The sequence below is a fragment of the Daktulosphaira vitifoliae genome, unplaced genomic scaffold (genome assembly GCF_025091365.1).
Source record: "Daktulosphaira vitifoliae isolate Bord-2020 unplaced genomic scaffold, ASM2509136v1 Scaffold_2, whole genome shotgun sequence".
NCBI lineage: Eukaryota > Metazoa > Arthropoda > Insecta > Hemiptera > Phylloxeridae > Daktulosphaira > Daktulosphaira vitifoliae.
In genome coordinates, this window is record NW_026099573.1 from 18,630,602 (window position 1) to 18,652,308 (window position 21,707).

At 43.3% G+C, this 21,707-nt stretch overlaps 1 protein-coding gene and 1 long non-coding RNA gene across 2 annotated transcripts in view; both read right to left on the bottom strand.

Annotated features, from left to right (window-relative positions):
• The window catches only part of LOC126899338 (uncharacterized), a 50,545-nt gene extending 31,812 nt beyond the window's left edge, over positions 1-18,733 (bottom strand). Inside the window, exon 1 of the mRNA XM_050674129.1 lies at positions 18,600-18,733. Coding sequence (XP_050530086.1) covers positions 18,600-18,718 — 119 coding nt within the window. The 5' untranslated portion in view covers positions 18,719-18,733. The remainder of the gene's footprint in view (positions 1-18,599) is intronic.
• Positions 394-18,583, bottom strand: LOC126899342 (uncharacterized). The gene is made up of 2 exons (XR_007702557.1): positions 17,621-18,583; positions 394-462 (listed from the first exon to the last, which is right to left on the bottom strand). It is a non-coding gene; the product is annotated as an uncharacterized LOC126899342 (long non-coding RNA).
• Positions 18,734-21,707: the final 2,974 nt, after the last annotated feature.

Genomic DNA, 21,707 nt, shown 5'->3' on the forward strand with positions numbered 1-21,707 from the left:
GAATATTACTGTTGGGGGTGGAGCGGAACCCATCAGTTTCCATGGATATGCCGCAACATAATGTGCGCGTAGTTTGGACACTTTTATTTTTTAGTATACTCAACAAAACGTGTTCAATACACGCGATATACGAGATTCTTACAAAATGTACGCGACTAATAACCACAAAATATTAAAATATTTGAATAAACCAATAGCGACAATAACCTACGGTGCTGTAAACTAATCACTGCGTATTCTAGTAGGTGATCCACCCGTTCTAACTAATTATGGGCGAGCCGTTAAATGGACAATTAAACGTCGAAAGCTATCCGAATACGTTACACACGGATCTTACCTGCAACATAAAAAAATAAAAAAACTTTTAATACGAGTAAAAAACACTGGAAACANTGGGGGGGAGCCGTTAAATGGACAATTAAACGTCGAAAGCTATCCGAATACGTTACACACGGATCTTACCTGCAACATAAAAAAATAAAAAAACTTTTAATACGAGTAAAAAACACTGGAAACAAATATTTACTTAAAAAATACAATAAAAATACAACTAAAACTCGAGGTCCGGTCGAGAGGTTAGAATAAAGCGTTTCGAACGCGCCGTTGACAAGCGGTTAGTTTTTAATAAGTGTTTATTCCCATTGAAAAACTAACCCGAGTGAATTACACACGTCTCTGTGAAGACCTAACGCGCACATCGCAAAACGACAGTAAATAATTATTACACGAGTCGTCTGCTGGCCTTTCGCCGTTCTATAGAAGTTCATTAGACAAATCTAACGTGTTACAGGACTTTTCGTTTAGATCCGATTTAACGATTATTGATAAATTTCGACCGACCCAAGTCCACCACCCGTACTCTTTACAGCCGACACGGGCGCTCTGTCGTAAAGCAGAGGGGAGGCATTGGAAATTTCGTTCGGTGAGATGAACGTTGTGCCACAGTAGCTGCTGTTATTAACGAGAGGCCCCCAACTAAAGTCTGCTCTTATCTGGGCACGCTCGAACTACACACGCGTTTTCTTCAAAGTTCGAGTTAATCAATCAACGATGGCGGCGGCGGCGGCGGCGGCACCTATAGAAACATATCGATATGCCGTAGACGCCACTGCTCTGTAGCGACGGTACGAACATAATCCGCACGGTAGGTGTACACATCGAGTTCTAGTCGACGTCCACGCCCGTGGGATTCGTACACAATCGACCCACTTTATGGTGAACAACCAAACGATCGTTTCGAAGCGGTTTTTTCGCCACCAGCCGTACCGAATGAAGTGTACGGGTTTATCGAAAACAAGTACTCGACAGTAGTACACAGCGCGGGTGGGTCGTCGAGGTGGTGTACTTCGGAAAAAGTATGCAAGGCCTCTTTATCGGCTCGTAGATAAAGCGAAACACTCGAGTTTTAAAAGCATCGTCGACGAAAAAAAACCCATAGGAATTCGACAAGAGACTCTATTCGATGATCGATATTTTTTAATTCGACTGTGGTATCAACCTATTTCTTTTTTTTATTTTTATTCTAGAGCATGACCTCACCGATGATGTTTTGCGCAGTTAATAGAACAGTACGGATACCGTTTCGATTTTGCACACTAAACACAGAGAGAGTGAAAACGAACAAACACTGCTGAGCATGGAAAAAAAAGAGTGGATTCGAGAGGATTATTTTTTTAACACCGCGCGATACGACGTTACCGATGGCGCGTCTGTAGGTGTTTCCAATCATTGACACAAAAAGTCGGTAAAGTGATCTACAGTTACTCTTCCTCTCCACACAACCACCTCTTCCTACCAATAATCGAACTTAAAAGTATAAAATTATACAAGCTACAAAAGTTATGGTTTGGGCGCAGTAAGAATTTACCAGCGATTTAGATGTCCGAACGATAATCGTCGGCGATTAAATAAAAAACACAACCACACGGTTAATGACGACAACCGTACGACTACGCGTCGGTACACATATCGCTTTGATGGAGTGGTTACGACGGGAGCTGAAACGTGCCGAAAAGAACACGGTTTATTACGATGCTCGCTGCGCCGAAACTCGTAAAAAGTCACTTATTGTGAGTAACGAGAGATTACGAGCAAACGACTATTACGTGTGATCGTTGCATTGCGAACGGCTTTTGCCGGTACGCGTTGTTTAAACGACGACGAGGTGTTGCCGATGATATTCTTTAGCAATTTTTTTTTCACACTCTACCCCCGCGCACACGGTTCTTTTCAATGCGATGCGGAGTACCGCCGTCACCGGCACCGGAACTTGCGTAATCATTGATATTATATTCCTCTCCTCCTGTTCACCACCACCGCCACTCTTTTTAACTTGGTTTTTTTAATTCGACGGGGGAAAAAAAAGGCAACCAAATTACGCAAAGCGAATGTTAGAAACGCCCGTAACACTTCAACTATATTATAATATTATCTCGGAATGAAACGACACTCGCGGGTCGGGGGGTACACTTAAACAATATTTCAAAAACGTATTAGTGTGTACACCACATACCACACTGCATGTCCGTACACGGACAATATGCCTTAACGATACACACAACAGAAGACACTGGCTTACGGTTCTGCAACGTTTGCAGTGCGATTTCAACAAACAAATAAACGACCCATGTGGATAATACGAAGACGATATGGATGGGCTGAAAAAATGCAACGCAGCCACTGCCGCTTAACTCTTCCGTTTTTCGCACGAAGGAACACACACGCGCATAACAAAAATAACAGTATTATTACTATCGTTATTGTTTTTCGTAACGCGGTTGATTGAATAACTCGAGCAGGATGGGTGTTTCCGACGGTAATAATCAGGTGCGCCCGTACACGAAAAGGATGGCGTGCGGTGCGCGGCGGATCGTTAGGGTCGGAAAGCTCGCAGCTGTTCTCCGGTCGATTTATTCCCTCTAGAAAACGGACAGGTGATACGCGCGTCCGACACCGTTTTATACGACGATTGTCCCCGACCATCAGTCGGTTGATCGGTCGTCCGCGTGGGTCATTACCCCCACAATATATCGCAACCGGCGGCATTATCGCGCCCAACCCAAAAAGGAAAGGACCCGCTTAAACCGCAGTGTGTTCAGCGTTCCGTCACCGGTCTCCCGGTCGTCTTAAAATAACGCAGAACGTGTAACCTTTGTCCGCGTGCGCGCGCAAGACTGCAAAAGCCACCGCGTCAACGGCTACGGAAACCGCGATTACGCGACACCTCCGCCCCGCTCTCAGTGTTGGCTCGATGTCCGTTACACACACGCTGGCACGGCCGACAGACGCAGAAAAAAAAAAGGCACAAGAGGACAAAAATCCTACAGCGACGCGATGGCCGCCGCCATTGTTGCGGTCGTAGGTAATATATATATATAGAAAACCGATCGATACTCGCGCACTTTGGCAACCGCATTAGCGAATGTCGGACGGACAAAGATTTATCGCGATGGGATGGGGTTGCGGGCGGAGGAATCGGGGTAAAGTCGAGGTAGACGGGCGAGGGCGTGAAAGAGTGTGTGCACAAGAATAAGTGCTATGCTCCGCGCGGTCGTTGTCAGTTTTGTTGAGGGTTTCAATTCGCTCGCAACGATCGAAATGACCGTCAGTTAAGCTATTGACATCTCTACACCGCCGCGGCCACCGCATATCACTAGGGTGGACGGACGTCGTGGTCGAGAACGAGCGGTCGGTCGGTAAGCTTTTGTTGTCGGTTCGGCGTGAGAGCTGTCATTCAAAGCTCGAGACCCGAATCTTCGGAAGAAACGTGCGCGGAAGGCCAGTGAAATCAATAGCGACGGCGAACGGCAGTAATAACATTATGCTGTTGGCGGGAAAACCCGGCGGTGGCGAGCTGCCGCTTGCTACACACGCTTTTTGTGGAAACGACGCATTGGCGTGTGCCTGCGGGCCAAGTAAAAAAGTGAAAACAAAATTCGCCGAAAAAGTGTAGACAAAACAAAAAAAGAAATACCACCGTTGTTGGTTGCCACCGCCCCACCGCCAACTCCCAACGAAAAAGAAAACGCGAAAAGCTATAAAAGCGCAAACGGGCGACTTCTCAAACTTCCCTCCCGGCTCCTTTTTCTATTCGCTCCTACGCTGCGCGTCACACACCTGACTAGGCGGTATCGTCCAAATAATAAAACTAGTACTGTACACACGCCGCATTACCGTGTGTGTGTGTGTGTGTGTGTGTGTAAAACCGAACGAGGTGATCGTGTCAGAGATGCGAAATAAAAACGCGGGGAAGACGTAATCCCTGACATGAGCCCGACACGAAATAAGTTTTTACACGTACGGCGGCGGCGATGACAGAGAGAGAAAAGAAAATCCTTTTCGAGTCTACACAAAGACGACGTTCTCCGATGTTTTTTTCGTGTTTACGGGAACCAAATAAAAGTAAACGGGCCGCGATTCCGAAAAATAAAGTCCCGGAGGTGAACGATTGCGGTAATTTATGGAAGCATCTGGAGCGAAAGACGATCATAGTCGTTATGCCGTTTATAAAAAAATAATACACCGTCTCTCCTCTCCTCCGTATCAACATAACAACAATCGAGTTGTTTTGATGTGCGTCTACTTACCGGCGTGGACAATATGCGGATAGTGATCTGTAGACCGTAAGCGCGTTCACATCAATTATACATAATAAACATGTATTACTATTATGCATAATAGTAATAACGAGAACGGCGTAAATGTACTTTCAGCGCACAACAGCAGTGGTTATTATAACCCTTTGGTATTTTTTATCGCGCGAGTCCACTTAACCCAACGTCGTCGATTGCTTAGGGGAGCCCATCTTATATTTGTGAAAAAAAAATTAACAAAGGGCTTGCGCGACGGAATATCGACGTACGCGACCTAAAAGCGAAAGATCGAACACACTTAATACCTAAATAATAAAGTGTTTTTGAACGACACATTCGAGTGTGCCAAAATTCCAAAAGCTTTTCTATAATTTACACGTGTCAATTACCGTCGTGTTCTCACCGATTCCCCGACGTGTTCTTGTACTCGATATTGTCACTCGATTGCATGAAATTAAATCGATAGTTTTTTTTATTCGTTTAATTGTTTACTCGTCATTGAAATTTAATTATCAAACGAAAAAACAAAAAATTTATTGCAAGTGAAACTTGCAATAATGTCCCAATCGTTTGACGGTCGATTATTGTTGAAATCGATCTAAAATTAAGTGTTCCATTATGAGACTTAATCGACCGTTTGATTACCAGCAGTAATAATTTTTTTTTTTTTTTTTGCTAATTAAGAAACTTTGCGCGCGTTCGCCTCACGTCGAATTCGTTATTAATTAGTAACGCGTGATAAGCAGCAACCGAATGAAATTTGGACATCGGTAAATTTTATTGTTTTCGATGTTTACAAATCAATGTTACCACACTCACACCGAGACACGTTGTATAAACACCTGAGGGGGGCCAAGTGCGGAGGCCGTCGCTCTGTATAAAATTAAAAAAAAACAAAAATAATGAAATAAAATCATATCACTAAAGATATTATACACGATGGGTTTTGTCGCCGTCCTCGACCATCGTAACGATTTCGATGACCGCCCGATAATAGCTGAATAAATAAAAAAATCTCCTCTTTTTGCGTCGTCGACAACGACGACCACGTGTACCACCACCAACAGCAGATGATAAAATATTCAAAAAGTTATTTCAATCGATTTCGCGTGACCGCCCGAACGCGAGTGTACCGAACTGTTTAAACGACGTCAAATCACACAGAAATACCGCCGTGATCATCTCTCACCCCTCCCCTCACGATTCCAAAACATCTATCCACAACAATTCATAGGAAGTGTGATGGTTAGGCCTGTTCTCGACAATTTTCTCCGTTTACGATACGACTCTCTATTGGTTCGGAGGAGAAAGAACAAATTGGCTGAACGACAATTACATTAAACCGAATCAAATTAATTAACATCGAGTTTAATTCTTTAATACAAGGTGATTTTTGTTGAGCATACTACCAACCCGACCACCCATTTTGTCATTTATAAAAATGTATAGAAAAAAAATTGAATTTATTTTTATAAACCATTGTAAACTATGTTGTACTAAACTTAGTTGTACTAACAATGGTAAGTTAAGTGCAAAAAAAAATTATTCCTAAGTGTTGATTTTAGGCATAACTTTCGAAAGTTAAACGGGAACGTATTATTATTATTTTTACTACTAAACGGACAATGATCTAAATAAAATATCGAGTGCTCGACAACCAGTTTTGTATTATTATATTTTTGGGAAATTAGCATTTGAAGATTTTGAAAAGACGAGGAGCGGCTTAGCGTTTAGCGACGCTCTATTTTTTTATCAAAACGCATATAATACACAAGCATTCTTCTTAGGTTGCACAACTAAATATGCATAAATTAACTTAAAAAGTAATAATACGATATTGTTTATCGATACCAGTGAAATTTTTATTTACACCGTTCACAATTTAGTAAAAAAAAAAAAGTAATAATAATAATAAAGAATAAAATTTACTTTAGAAAGTTACCCCTAGAAATACCCTCAGGAATATATATTTTTTTCAATTAACTTTACATTTACCAACAGTTTATAAAATTGAATTAAATTTTAATTTATACAATTTTAAGAAAAAATCATTTATAATAAAAAAAAATTCATAGTACGGTTAATAAATCTCATTCGGTAATTATTCCACTCGACGGCTTTTATTTCGACACAATATTTTCCATTAAATCATGTAACGCTGTTAATTTTAATATCGTAAAGCGACAAATGAGCTGCTTTGTGCGATGCAAAAGATTCTTCGAATAGAGAGAGGCCTCGTCGAAAGCGCATCACGAAAGTCGGTGGCCACGTGTTGTTGTGAATTCTTTTGTGCAAACAGTCTTCACTGTTTGCACAAAAGAATCGCGTACGAGTCTGGGCGTTGAAAAAATATTTGGTCGCGTAGAAAAAATTTGCTTTTCCCCTGGCCGGCCGAAAAACGTTTGTGGCGGTTACACGACTTCTCAGACACAATAATAACTCGCAGAGTAAAAAAATCATATAGTCGTAAACCGTTTCGTCCTTTCGTGTCGCGACACGCAAGACCTTTACACTCGACTCTCGGGCTCACCTCGGCGACAATATCTATTCAAAGAGACACAAACACATACATAACTCGTACAATAATATAAACTTGTAGTGTACAACACACAACGAACGTATACGTTATGCATCAGGCAAAGACAAACGCGCGCCGTCGACGACGCCGTTGCTTCCCGTAATTTAAAGCGTGTAGTTTTTGATTTTCGTGTAAACTCTGTGCCGAAAATCGTTTTGAAATAAAACAAATTTACGGGCGAAAACGAAACGGTAATTTTTTATGCTAAACGTATTTCTGACGGCGGTAATACTCGAGAGAGACTTGGAATGATAGTTATTATCGTGCCGATTAGTAGTCACTTGGGACTATACTTAGGCGACGCTCTCCTAGAGAACGAATCATCGCTGTTTACCGCGCCGCCGGTTATCGACGTCCACTGTGTTGGACCCCTCGCCGGTGGTGTGACCGCACCTCCTCGGTTGGGTCACCTAAAAACAATGTCGTTAATTACGCGTCATCAAAAACGAATGTGTTCAAGTGGGATTTTCGCGGTAAAACGCGGTTGTAAAATAACAAAAAAATATTACAGCGGTCGTTAAACAGTAAAAAAAACAGCGTTATTTTACAACGTCAAACATTTTTGAAAACCCATGGACGTCGCCGAACAGCAGACACGCACACGCAATGACACAACAGCGCTGCCATCGCGTATTATCCGTTCAAACCGGACGCGAACGCTGTGTAAATAATTCGGTCGTTCGAACGCGACACACACGCGGCGTTCTCGTCGGATGGGCGTTGGTTCGAACACGCGATACTGGTGCAGACGTGCAGGCCGAGGGGCAGGGGCGACGCACAATACTCGGGGGGCCGGCGTTACAGATGACGGGGATACGTCGGAAAGAGCGCGACAATGGAAAGACACTGCGGCGGCGGCGGCGGCGATTGAAATACACAGCAACGACACCACCGCGTAAACACTCGTAAACGATCCCGTCGGTCTTGTGGTCCATCGATTACCGACAAGCAACCGAATTGAATCGCTACCGGTGCCCGCAGCACACACGCAAACAGCACACAATAGCTGTTTACTAATGATGATGACGATGATGATGATGTGCACACGCAGTTTTCAATGAGCCACTACAGAAGACTTAAAAACACACACACGAGCGACAAACGCGCTCGACGTTTGTGCTTCTGCTCGGCAAATATTACACATGTACAAACACGTACGTACACGCACAACATACACCATAATATAGTATAATATGCGTGTGTACAATGTGCTAGAGAATGTGTACGAGCATCTATTATGATATTGTGTGTCACCGCCGCAGCGGTGCTTTTCGCTATCGGAGGGGTTTTCAACGAAAACACTGTAACTAACTGCCGCCGCCGTTGTGTACACTCATCGGACTCTTATTTGCGCATTACTTCGAGCGCAATTGTCGATTTGCAGTAAAACGTATACGAAATGAGATATTGTCATTGTCGATTGTTCGAGAATTCATTAAGATCCTTATCTTCCTTGCGATACGAANACTAATGATGATGACGATGATGATGATGTGCACACGCAGTTTTCAATGAGCCACTACAGAAGACTTAAAAACACACACACGAGCGACAAACGCGCTCGACGTTTGTGCTTCTGCTCGGCAAATATTACACATGTACAAACACGTACGTACACGCACAACATACACCATAATATAGTATAATATGCGTGTGTACAATGTGCTAGAGAATGTGTACGAGCATCTATTATGATATTGTGTGTCACCGCCGCAGCGGTGCTTTTCGCTATCGGAGGGGTTTTCAACGAAAACACTGTAACTAACTGCCGCCGCCGTTGTGTACACTCATCGGACTCTTATTTGCGCATTACTTCGAGCGCAATTGTCGTTTTGCAGTAAAACGTATACGAAATGAGATATTGTCATTGTCGAGTGTTCGAGAATTCATTAAGATCCTTATCTTCCTTGCGATACGAATACATTGTGGTACGGCCAATGCTATGTGTACAATATGCGATGATAACGGTGATGTATATTGCACTGAAAAAATAAAAATCGATTTCCCCTAGCGTTTCTCGTTGTAAACGGAACGAACGTTCTGATCGGCTCACCGGAAACCGGACAACGTTACGAATGCGTTCGCACGCCTGAAATTGCAATCGCCAGTAATTCGTGACGACGGCCGGTCGGTCATACGGTGTGTGTTCAGCAGCGATTTGAATAGTTGCCACCGACGTGCTGAGAGTCGGCGCACGGGTCCGTACACGCGCTTACGAAGGTAACACGTGAACCAAACCGTATATCTCGGGTAGACACAACGTAACCCGAACGGTTAAAACCCATGCCCGTAATACGAGAACGCGTAGAATAACGAGGCGACGATCGTCACGAGTTTCGCCGGTCGATAAAATTGCAGGCACACTTCCTTTGAAACCGCTCGACGTCGTATCTCAATTGGACGAAAACGAGAGCAGACGAGTTTAATTAGCAGCCCCATAGTCCCCCCCCCCTCACACAAGCCTTTAATCGCAGGGACCGTGCGAGACGTTGTATTATAACGGTGGACGACTTTGTTGGTGAATACGAAATCCACTGTAATCAATCGCTTCATATAGTCGAGCACTGGCCTACCCCGGCCGATTAACGGTTGGCTAGTACTACGACGATAACGTGTTCTTAGGTAGCAGTTATTTTTTTTTTAATTTTATTGTTTTCGTCGATTCACAATAAGAGCTCGAAATGCGAAAGTCCAGTCGGTGTGGGTCTACGGAATTTCCAACAAAACACCTACAACGCCACGACTTTACATTAAAACGATAAAATACTCTTCCGGTCAATAATTTTCCGTTCATACTCGGAATTTTCAAAGGATGTTAAAATGTGTTGACCGAAAATATTGCAATAAATATATACAATACATAAAAAGAAATATATATATATATATGCGCTCAAACAATACACCAAAAACAAATTTACATGTTTGTGCGTTAAACTTTTTGTTTTACAAAAAATTTTTAATGTTATTTAATCGCCTAACTTCTGACGCCCATCACACATTATGTATTTTATCAATTCAACAATTGTGAACTGTCATTTTTTACAGATGTATCGAAAACGTCCTCTGGGAGGTGACGTGCCGAGTAAATGCCTCACAGTACTTGATGAACAACGTTTCTAACAATAACGATTACTCCAGTGGCGTTCGAGTAAAAGACTATGTTTGAAACAATAAATTTTTAAAAATCTAGAATAAAAAAATTACAGTACTATACGGTAATTACATAAACCGAATAACGGTTGATAAAATCGTGTTACTATTAAAATAAAAAAAAAAAAAGAAATATGTCTATATAATTGGACTATTATATTATCCTACTACAACAATAAAGACTTTTTTCTTAATACTACAGACTCGAATCCTTCAACACCGCGAGTATATTCTTGTCTAAATGCGACGGAAATTCGCTGTACGCCAAGTTAATTCGGTTGGCAATAATAGCGGCAAAACTCGAGATCCGATGTTGAACATGTCCCCGACCCTGCTGTTAAGACCTAATGTGCGTTAGGTACACACACACAGAACGGAGTATTTAACGCGATACAGCTGTGTCGAACGCCGAGAATTCTGCACACGTTGTATACGGTCGACCTTGAAGACTTATTTATTTAGTAGATTCTATTACTCAGACAGCCGTCGTCGTCGTCGTCGTCGCCACCGCCGCCGTTCCACTCTTCCGACAATGGTGCGGGCTTCGTTAATAATTACTGGCCGTTTGTCACCAACACTAATGCGGGCATCGGACGACGGGATGAACGGCCTCGACGAGTCGCGCTCTCGTCGACGAACACACACACACACAAACACACACGGTCCACTTTTCCCTGTCAACCCTGACGACTATCTCTTCGATTTTTTCCGCCCGCTCGGATGTTCGGTAAACGGTCTATTGAACGGCGACGGCTAGTCCCTCGTCGGCCGGTGGTCGGTGACAATACCACACGGCCGTGAGTTTCCTATTTCGAGTGCCCCAGAGGTTTATCGATTGCGGTCGTCGCCGGCAAAGGCAGAAAAGCAGAAGCAGCTACTCGAGTACTCTCACCGTACGCTCTCTGTTTGGTGGGGTTTTTGTTGGGCGCATTCACCACCGCCGCCGCCGTTCAAAGTCGACAAAGACTAGCGGTAACGGCGGCGGCGGAGTATAGCGCGGCGCGCGCGCGCGCGCCGTTGCCACGGTCGATCGTTAAAAATAAAGAGGACCCTCGTACGTGTCGCTGCCATCGGCAGCCGCCGCCGTCCGAGTTCGGTTATAGCGACGACGATCGGCCAAAAGCCAGTAAGGCGAATACATACAGGGTATGAAATGCGTATATAAACACATACCACCGAGAAGAAGAAGAACGCGATCGCATAAAAATACGACTGGCTTTGTTATAAAAAAAAAAAAACACACATTTGTCATGTACTTACCGGTAAAGAGAAAACGTTATGCCGCCGCAGTTTCGTTACTCACGGGCAAAAATGTGCCCGTCGACCGACGTGTCGCACGACGACAGCAGCTGCTGCCGTTGTTGGCGCACAGATACACTATGAATATCGCGCACGCACACGCAAACGCACCGTACAGTACCAACGGGTGTCTTTCTGGCACCGCCGCGTACCACCACTGTGTAACGCACAAACGTATACTGTACACACCGGTGCCGGCTGCAACGCACCACTACCATCATCGACCAGACAGCGCCATCGACTGCTGCCAGCAGCAGCAGCACCACCGCCACCGCCGCTGTTGTTCGGTCCCACACGAACGCACTGCGGGAGCGTCCCTACTTTTCCGCGGCAAAGAACCCCCGGCCACTACCGCTACTCCGCCATATCTACGCAGCGCACAAGAATATTTTACAAGAACTACTCGCAGTCGCGGTGTGTGGGTACGGTCGCTCTGATATTACCACTCTGGGCCACCGCTGTCGAGCCGTTCAAATAGGGTGTGACGTGTTCAAACGAGAAACTTCGCAGTCACGTCCACGGCCATCGACGCTACCCCTCCCGCCGCCATCCTGGCGTAAAAGAAATTCTTGTGTAATTTTTTTTTACGCGTTAAAAATAATTCGAATAAAAACAACCGGCACCTGTCGAGTTAATATCAAGGCGTTTTTGGGTGTTGGTGTTGTAAAGAATTTTCTGCTCAATTAATNATAGGGTGTGACGTGTTCAAACGAGAAACTTCGCAGTCACGTCCACGGCCATCGACGCTACCCCTCCCGCCGCCATCCCTGGCGTAAAAGAAATTCTTGTGCAATTTTTTTTTACGCGTTAAAAATAATTCGAATAAAAACAACCGGCACCGGTCGAGTTAATATCAAGGCGTTTTTGGGTGTTGGTGTTGTAAAGAATTTTCTGCTCAATTAATTTTTTTTTTAACGAGTATTCGTCAACGACATAGGGTGCGAGCAAACTTTTATTGTTTTATGTTTAAACAACACTTTTATGGACTGGCATATATTAAAGTGACAATAAAAACGGCAACAATAATTGAAAGCGCGCGAGGTGCACTCGCGCGCTCACATAAACAGACACTATCCGTGTCAAGGCGAATGCAATAATGTTTTCAAGAGCAACACCTTCGCTCGGCCGACCGGACGACCGCGGAGTGATCGGTCGAGGGTAATACGACAACGCATTGGCTAACTGCGAATATGTAAAAAATTCGTAGTTAACCTATCTTCGAAGGGCGCCCAAGACGAGAGAACACGCTGCAGTCAGTTGTAAGCGCGCCTCTTCGTGTAGTGACCAAACCGGTTCTTTTCGACCGGTGATGATGATGATGATGAAACCGTAAACTATTTGTCGGTGACGACGACCGCACCGATGGAGAGGGTCCTCGCGAAACGACAAATGTAAATTTTGTACGGCAACAATATGAATTGTCACGCGAAATGCGCCATAACACAGCAACGGAACAGCGCCGCGCGCCGTTCTAATAGTCCGTCGTACACACACCGGTGGTCGTTTGACCGGCGTCGGCGAAGATACCCGTTATTTTTCGTGGGTGTACGCCGCCAAAGACGCGCATTGAATACGCGGTACTGCCTATGATATTGTTGGAGCCGACAACGCTCTGGTGGCACCACGAAATGGAAATTTTACACACATGAAAACAGAACAGCGATATTGCAATGTATTGACGCGCTGTCGGTCCGATTATGAATGTGTATGAGGAGGGGGAAACGCAACCCGCTTTTGTCATATTGTTTAGGATGTCGTCCGACGTTCGGTGATATCGAAGAAGAATCACGAGGAACTGCTCACGTCAACAGGGAGTGGTCGCATCGAAGTAACGGCATCCTTTAGATATACACGAGTTCAATCGCGTCAACGGTGCAAAAATTAATAGTGTAATCTGTGGAGGAACATATCATTGGATGTGCGATTTATTAAGAAAAAACGGGCATTGCCGATAGTAGTGTTTAATCGTAAACGACGACGACAATACAGGGGGAGGGGTCAGCTTGTAATAAACAAATAACCGAAAAACGTTAACGCTTTTTACACATATAAGCATACGCGTACGCGTTAATTTTATTTATGCTCCCCGAATACACACATTCATCTCGCATTGTGTTTAGTGGGTGGGGTTGCGGGCGAAAAAGAAACCGTAAACGAGGATAAGAATCCTTATGAGAGACAATCGACAACAGCGGCTATTACCGCCGCATCATTAGCCGACACTCGAAAGAGTAAGAAAAAATAAAAATACCGTCGATCGATATCGATGTGACGACGGCGGGCCGAGATGCTCTACCCGAACGCGACCGCAAAGGCAGCTGCTAGTAACAGATACACGACGTTGCAAAACTCGGACGGGTAGTGTGTGTGCCGTTTCTTCGAATGTATGTCGAAGGCCACCGCGAGCGTCAAATAACGAAATGCACGCGAAACACGTTAAACATATTTTCTGGGGACGTCAAGACGCGTCGCCCTTACACAACCTGAGCGCGTTGTCGTATCGACGAAATTACGTGTCATGGATTACGTGCGTCGATTAGCGTACGGCCGCGATTTTGGAGAGACGCGGTGTCGGTCAATACTTGACGGCGTCGATAATAATGAGTTACTATTTGGTAACAAGTGGCGCGTGCGGGTAGTGGCTGCACAAACGAAGAGGTGGCGGTGTCGTCTTCGAGGGCGGCGCGCGTACAAAACGCTACGCGTAAATTTACATTTAACGACCGACAACAATCGATTGGAAATTAGCCGTGCAAGTGCGCGACGATAACCGTCCCATGTATTGCGTGTGTTTTTATTGCTGGATAATTATTTGATTAGTCGATAAAAAAAATAATAATAATAATAAACAATTGTAAAAAACAATTATAATATTGCTCAACAGTTTTGACAATCGTGCTGTAAAAATTAACGATAAAAGTAAAATCACAAGAAGGGCGGCGGCGACCACCGCTCTCTCTTTTATACCCGACATATGGTTCTTGATAAACGCCGTTACGCTGGCGCCATTGTCGTTGTTATAGAATTCTCTATGCGACAAGTCCGTTATGTCGTCGCCGACAATGCGTAGAAAACATTGGTAGTAAAATCGTACAATTAGATAAAAGCGATAAGAAAGTAAAAGAAAGAATCGCTTTTTAGAAGGGGTATCCACCATCGTAACGCGTTTTTATAAATATGGATTATTTAAATTCTAGTCAGAATCTATATGTATTGTTATTGAAAAAATGTCTTTAGAATCGAAGACGAAAAATGACAAAAAAATTACATTTAACACCCACCCCCACCTCAAGTGTATAATAATTGAAATGAAAAGGCTATTGATAATGGCTGTACGAGGGATGAGAAAATTAGAAATTCAATTAAACAAGTCGTTGGATATAATCGGAAAATCGATTTTTTTAACAATGGTAAAAACCCAAAAAATTGTACACCGGGGAAGGGAAGCCCGAATTAAGTTTAAAGAGATTATCTGACTGTTATATTGTTATAACACAAGGTAAACAATATTAAAAATAAAGGCCCACAAATTTTTTAGTTTACATTATTAAATGTGTAACAACCATTTTAACCGTTACGAGTAACAGAAAAATGATAATATATATAAATACATACAATAATAACATAGCAGTTATCATAACAATTTACCGTGTTTTTTAAGAGTCAATCGACTAATAACTGTAACGACTAGTAAAGAAATCAAAACAATGGTCGAAAATACGAAACGTTTAACAATCGTTTATTGTAAACTTGAAAAATATTTATAGACTAAAACGCGTCATTGGCAATAACATGTTTTCGCCCCATATATTCCAATGGAATCGTTTTTAACAAATTATTGTTTAATTATCAAAAGAACAATCGATCGCAACCGGTATATCGCNGTTTTCGCCCCATATATTCCAATGGAATCGTTTTTAACAAATTATTGTTTAATTATCAAAAGAACAATCGATCGCAACCGGTACTCTNATTATTGTTTAATTATCAAAAGAACAATCGATCGCAACCGGTATATCGCAGTCGGATAGGTAAAATACGACCCTTCGCGTCCAAATAACGCAAAATTATGGGCTAGAACGATTTTGATTGAATATACGCAAAAAAAAAATAATAACGTTTGTTTTTGTAGTCTAACGAAGAAAAAGGTTTCTATTGATCGGCAATTTTTCACTCCCCGCGCCAAATATTTTTTAGGTCCCGTCCATGAAAGGGGTGGGCAGTATCCCGTGTCGCACACAGTAGTAGTGTAGACCAAATGATTTTGTCAGCTCACACTGTCGAGTCAAACGAAATGAAGACGTCCAATAGAAATCATGTGCACGAGTATATAGTGTATGGTATGTGCGATATCATACGACGGTCGACACTACCGTGTGTTGTGTCCGCGAACGTAGTCTACTCAAACGAGATCGGAGGGGGTCGACAAAAGTGTGAACTTTCAACAGAAAAAGAATACACGGATATACATCACAAAGCTCAGTTAGACAAAGAAACAAATAATAAAAACAACTCAAAGAAAATCTTTGACTGACGGGGGTGTTCTTTTTCTTTGTTTCGTTTGTTTTCTCCGTTATTCAACACTCGTTCGATATTTCCTAACAAAGGACCAATACGACGTGCAACCCGAACAAATACAGCCGAGTGTGTTAGTATTTATTTCTCGTAATCGCTCCGGTATAGGTTTTAATTAGTCGTGTCGTACTATATAATAATAAGAATGAAAAAAACGGGCGTCGGCAAGTGTTGCGCGTCCGTTTGGAAACCATAAGAAAAAAATAGTTCGCTTAAAACACACACATTTGTTCGAGTGTTCAGTGTACTCGATACACGACGTATCGACACAAATGCGACCTATAACCGAAATGGGTTCACGACAATAGGGTCACGCAGAAGAGTTGTCGTCGTCGTTATTATTATCGGGAAAATATGTAAATACTTGTAATAACATGTAAATATATGTGAACACGGTAAAACACATGGCTGCCGTCAACCGACTCGTCCCCGGAGCGTCTTGACGTTTGTAATTTTTTATAATGGCTGTTAAACGGTTATTTAAATCGTGTGCGCGTACCGAGTTGTAAAAACCCACAACGACAAAATCGAAAAAAGATGGCGCGACAATTATTGCCGACGACATAAACAACGCTGCCGATCAGCGATTACGTTGCCAATTAAATATTTTCATTTCGGACAAGACACACTTATCGTCCACTGTCGTCTGCCGTCGTCGGTTAAAACTCCGAAAAACCGGTCGTCAACATTCGGACCCGCGTGTCCGTTTTGTAAAAGATATTCGATGATTTTGAAAGGGCGAAGTGACGACGGAGTTTGTAGAAAAACATAAAACGTACGACTCGATATTTCGACGATGTCAACACACCAAAATGCGAATCGCATAAAATGTGCGCGTTCGAAAAAGCTAAATCGAAAAAGATTTCGATTACGACATAATCTATGGGGTGTGAAACGTATTGGATGCCGAGGCAACGGCAGACGAGCCAAAAATAGTGACGAATCCGTCAATGGAATTATGCCTAGAAGTTAAAAACGCGACCGGCGCGCAAAAAAAAATAATAACGACAAGTATGCTTCTATTTAACGAGTCCAACAATATCGGCGGCACCGATACAATACGTCAGTTGTAAAAACACATACGAACGTCATAAAAAGCCGAGTTCTCAACTACTCGTCTATTTGCCGAATAAATATAATCCGTGCGCGAAATTTATCTGTGACGAATAGACTAAATAAACTAAATATAGACTAAACGAATTCTCAGTCCGACTACTCGTGTACGCCTTTTGAAAAACGTCGATTCCTTAGACTAGAAAAAACCGGCCGCCAAAAGCCATTGCCGACCCGACAGCATATCGAATACAGCGTTACGTCAACGAGAACATTGGAAAGGCGCGTTGAACACATTCTGGAAACCGTTTTTTACGAGTACAGAAAAAAAACAACTTTTCATAACCTCTTTGACATATTTTTGCACACTCACTCGACCGTCCGTAACTACTGGTTTTGGCGGTCGCCGCCATCCGTTGCCCGTGACACGCCGTCCTGCCGGCCACACGAGATCCTCCGGCCGCTCGTCAAGTTACGAAAAAACGCAGTACGCGAATCGCGTATATGGAATTCACAACGCGCACTAATACGAAAAAACACACTCGAACGAAAAATCCCAGTCGATAATTTATCGATCAGTACACACACTACGCGGCCATCGTCTACTAGCTTACTGCCGTCCACAGAGAGAAGCGACGCGCGGACGACAACGCTCGGTGATTCTAAGAAAACGTTGCGAAAACCCGGTCGGGGTGTTCGCGGAATCGTAAAACGGGGTAAACCGAATTGGTCGGTATCGATAATAATAGATTACTGCGGCGAACGAAACATTTCCTAGTAACGACCCACCAGAAAAACCATGGCGATAATGAGAGTAGCAAGAGAGGCGGCGGCAATCCCAGTAGCCTGATTAACACAAATTGAAGTTGTCGCCGATAACAACACCGCTGCCGTTGGTTCGCTATTTCGATTGTATTACGAATGTGAAATACGCACAAACGCCGCACGCTCAGTCCGCAAAGTTCGTTCCCGTCAACTCTATTTGAACTTAACCCCTACGGTCGCCAACGATCACGAACGTCGACGATATACGAGAGTGTAATAAAATAAACAAAATTCTATTTGCGTTTTACTAATTGGTGGCCCATTACGAGGCCTGCCTAGGTTAAAATAAAAACAAACGTTTTTCTGTCGTTTTCGTAATAATTACAAGACTACTACTAATTGACCGCGGTTAACGCGCCAATGAAAAAATTAAGAAACGTTTCGTGTACACGATGACAATGTACGGACCGCAGAAAGGCATCGGCGGTGCAACTAGTTGTGCGCTCTCGACCTTGGACGACGCGTACAAAGGTGACGCGTGACCGTCACACACAAAGTACTATGTAAATTTTCTGACAATTTCTCACCTGAAACGACCGCGTCCGACCAGCGATTTTGGTCGTTCTCCGACGGTCACACGGCGAACGCGATTGCGTTGTATCCAATTGAATATAGTCACCGACAGCAGCAGCACACGAAAACGCATCAGCCCCTTCGGTCAGTCCTAACGAGTTTAATCTCTGCGAGCGCAAGCAGTTGTATTGAGGTCGTAGCGATACGGCGCGCACAAAAAGTATAAAACGAATTTTATTACCCAATATTACTATCGATTCGACTAAACGGAACTGAAGGCTATCCGGTGATATTTTCACCGGGTAGCCCGGTAGAGGATATCGAGTCCGAATTTCACAGTGTTACATTTTTGTTTAAACGGGTCACGTATTTTTAATTCGATGATTTCGTGAACACGACAAGTACGACCACTCTCCGACATTACCCCGTCTTCTCTTGTGCCGATAAAGTTTTCCTCAAAACGAGACGACCTTATCAATATCTCGTTTGGCAACGACGATAACGGACGCGATAGAGGTCGGATAGACAATAGATAATAACGTTTAATAATCATCGGGTGTAATTAACGCGTGTGAAAAACACGGAGCGCCAACAATTGTAACAAAACCTAGCGGCTCTTCGGACGTTTTAACGAGAGAGATTACCTATTGCTCGACAAACAATCGTTGTGATGTATGCGCGTGTGTGTGCGCTCCAATAGTAGTACACAAATGCCACAAGGCCACGACTCGCGTAACGATGATTGTCGAACCTGTGGCCTAACTATTGGCACGTTAACACGCTCGGCATGAATCTGTACCGAGTCTAGTTACTAATTGTTATTGCGGTGTACTTCTCGTGCTCTAGAAACGGAGCTCTCGGGATCACAGGCCGATAACGCGTTATCGTTGTTATGCGTCCCGTGTGTGATTTATCGCAGAGGTATGCGAAAAACACACACAAACAAGTTATAATGCGCTGCATTAACCGATTACATATATATTAATTGAACTAACGTTGTGTATTGGATTAATAATTCGTTATTGATGATTACGAGGGTCCGATGTTCTTTTTGAGTCGCGTGGTCGTTATCTTTTTAACGCGACCGTTCGTACATTGCGATCTCCGATTCGTGCAGGACATCGTTTAGATAAGTTTAGAGATCGTCGAGACGGCAGAAAATAGTCGAGGTGCGTCGTTTAAAGTCGAGACGGTCTAAAAGCTAATACGGCGTACGAGTAATCGTTACGGCGAATAAAGTTCGTTGATTTTTTTATTATGTAAATGTCGCCGGAATTTTAAAACTGTTTTTGGTTGTTGTTTTTTTTGGAAATTAAATCGCACGTCGAGCGCTGAATTTAATTAATTCGCTGACGTTCCCACGGACTGGTGGATGTGGTTGATAATTTTTAAAAACGTTAAACGACGAGGCTCTCCGTTACATACGCGCACGATCACGCGCGCCGTTCACACTGCTGACGTCGAGTGTTGTATACCAATTTAAGACGGGACGTAGAAAAAAAATTAAACGCAGGAAATTGAATGAGCGGAGGTCATCGTAAGGGACCCGCCGCCGTCAAGAACCGTCGCAGTCGTTGTGCGTAGAATTAACGTACGCGCGCGTTTAAAGTTAGTGGTGGCCGCCAAGAAAATCAATCTATTACACATGCGACCGCGTCAAAGGTCAGCGGACAAAAAACCGAGACATCATAATAATGGTCGCCGAACGCTGATAACGTCGATAAAAACGTATGCTTTTCCAATGATGTGTCAATGTACACACGACGCACAAAGCGACACGTCCGTGTTCTTCCAACAGTTGAACACCACCGAATAATGAATAATAATATTACGGTCGTATTATTTTGCGAGACGTCAATCATCGCCCCATAGTCGTGTAAACGTACATCGGATAATGGATTGCCTACCTGTAGCGCCTGACCGGATCATTGTGAAATGCGCAAAACACGGCGAGCGACGTAACGCACTCGTTTCAACTAAGCTTATTATTGTAATTTCGGTTTTTTCGAAGGCCGCAAAGATGTTAGCAATTATTCGACGAAAAAACCAAAATTTAAAAAATAAATAAATAACAATAAAATAATGTTAATCGAAATAATAATATCAATAAATGTTATCAAATTTTATTATTATTATTATTATTATTAAACGCTACCGAAAAGTGTCGGTCGATTTAAACAAAATTAACGATCCCATATAAAAATGTTTTTTATCTCGTCCGTTAATCGAGAGAAACGTTTCTGTGACCCGTCTGATCGGTACTTTTTTTTATTATCATTATTTAAATGCGATTACCGATCCTTTGTAAACAATCGATCTTCACGATATCGTCACATTGTAGAGCACGTGACCGACACTGACCGGGGCTCGCATTCAAATTCATCTCGGAAACGAACCGGCGGCGACAAATACATGCGCAATTGTATGGATTTAAAACAAAAAAATAACAGATTCGTATTCGTGTCGTCGAATACCGAGGAAACCGCTACATTGAACAGACGCCGAACATTTTTTTGTGTTTCGTCGAAATCTCGACACGGTGTCAGTGCCGACTGGAAACTGACCGACTAACTGGATAGTAAACGGTATTTTTTAAAAAAGGAGCGTTTTGGTCGGAATCATTTAACTTGAATATACANTTTTGTGTTTCGTCGAAATCTCGACACGGTGTCAGTGCCGACTGGAAACTGACCGACTAACTGGATAGTAAACGGTATTTTTTTAAAAAAGGAGCGTTTTGGTCGGAATCATTTAACTTGAATATACTGCAAAGTTTAAAATATACGACAAACGCAGTGAAAAATAATAATAATACAACACTATAACGTGAAAAACTTACCTGACGATATGTGTGTTCTGACGACGAACCGTTGAGGACGGAACGCAAGAGCGAGCATCGATACCGGGACGACGCGAGAGACTAAGGAACCGATCGGACGGCGTACCAAACGCTGTGCCGGCGGGCACTCGTAGGCGCGGACACGTGTTGAACGCCACCGAATGGTGTTTCCGAGCCACGCGCGCGTCGGTCGTTCGAGAACCGCTCGTAAACGACCTTTGAGTCGACGATTCCCTTCGATGTTTTTTTTTCGTGTTAAACAACACACCGTTCGCTTCCGAAT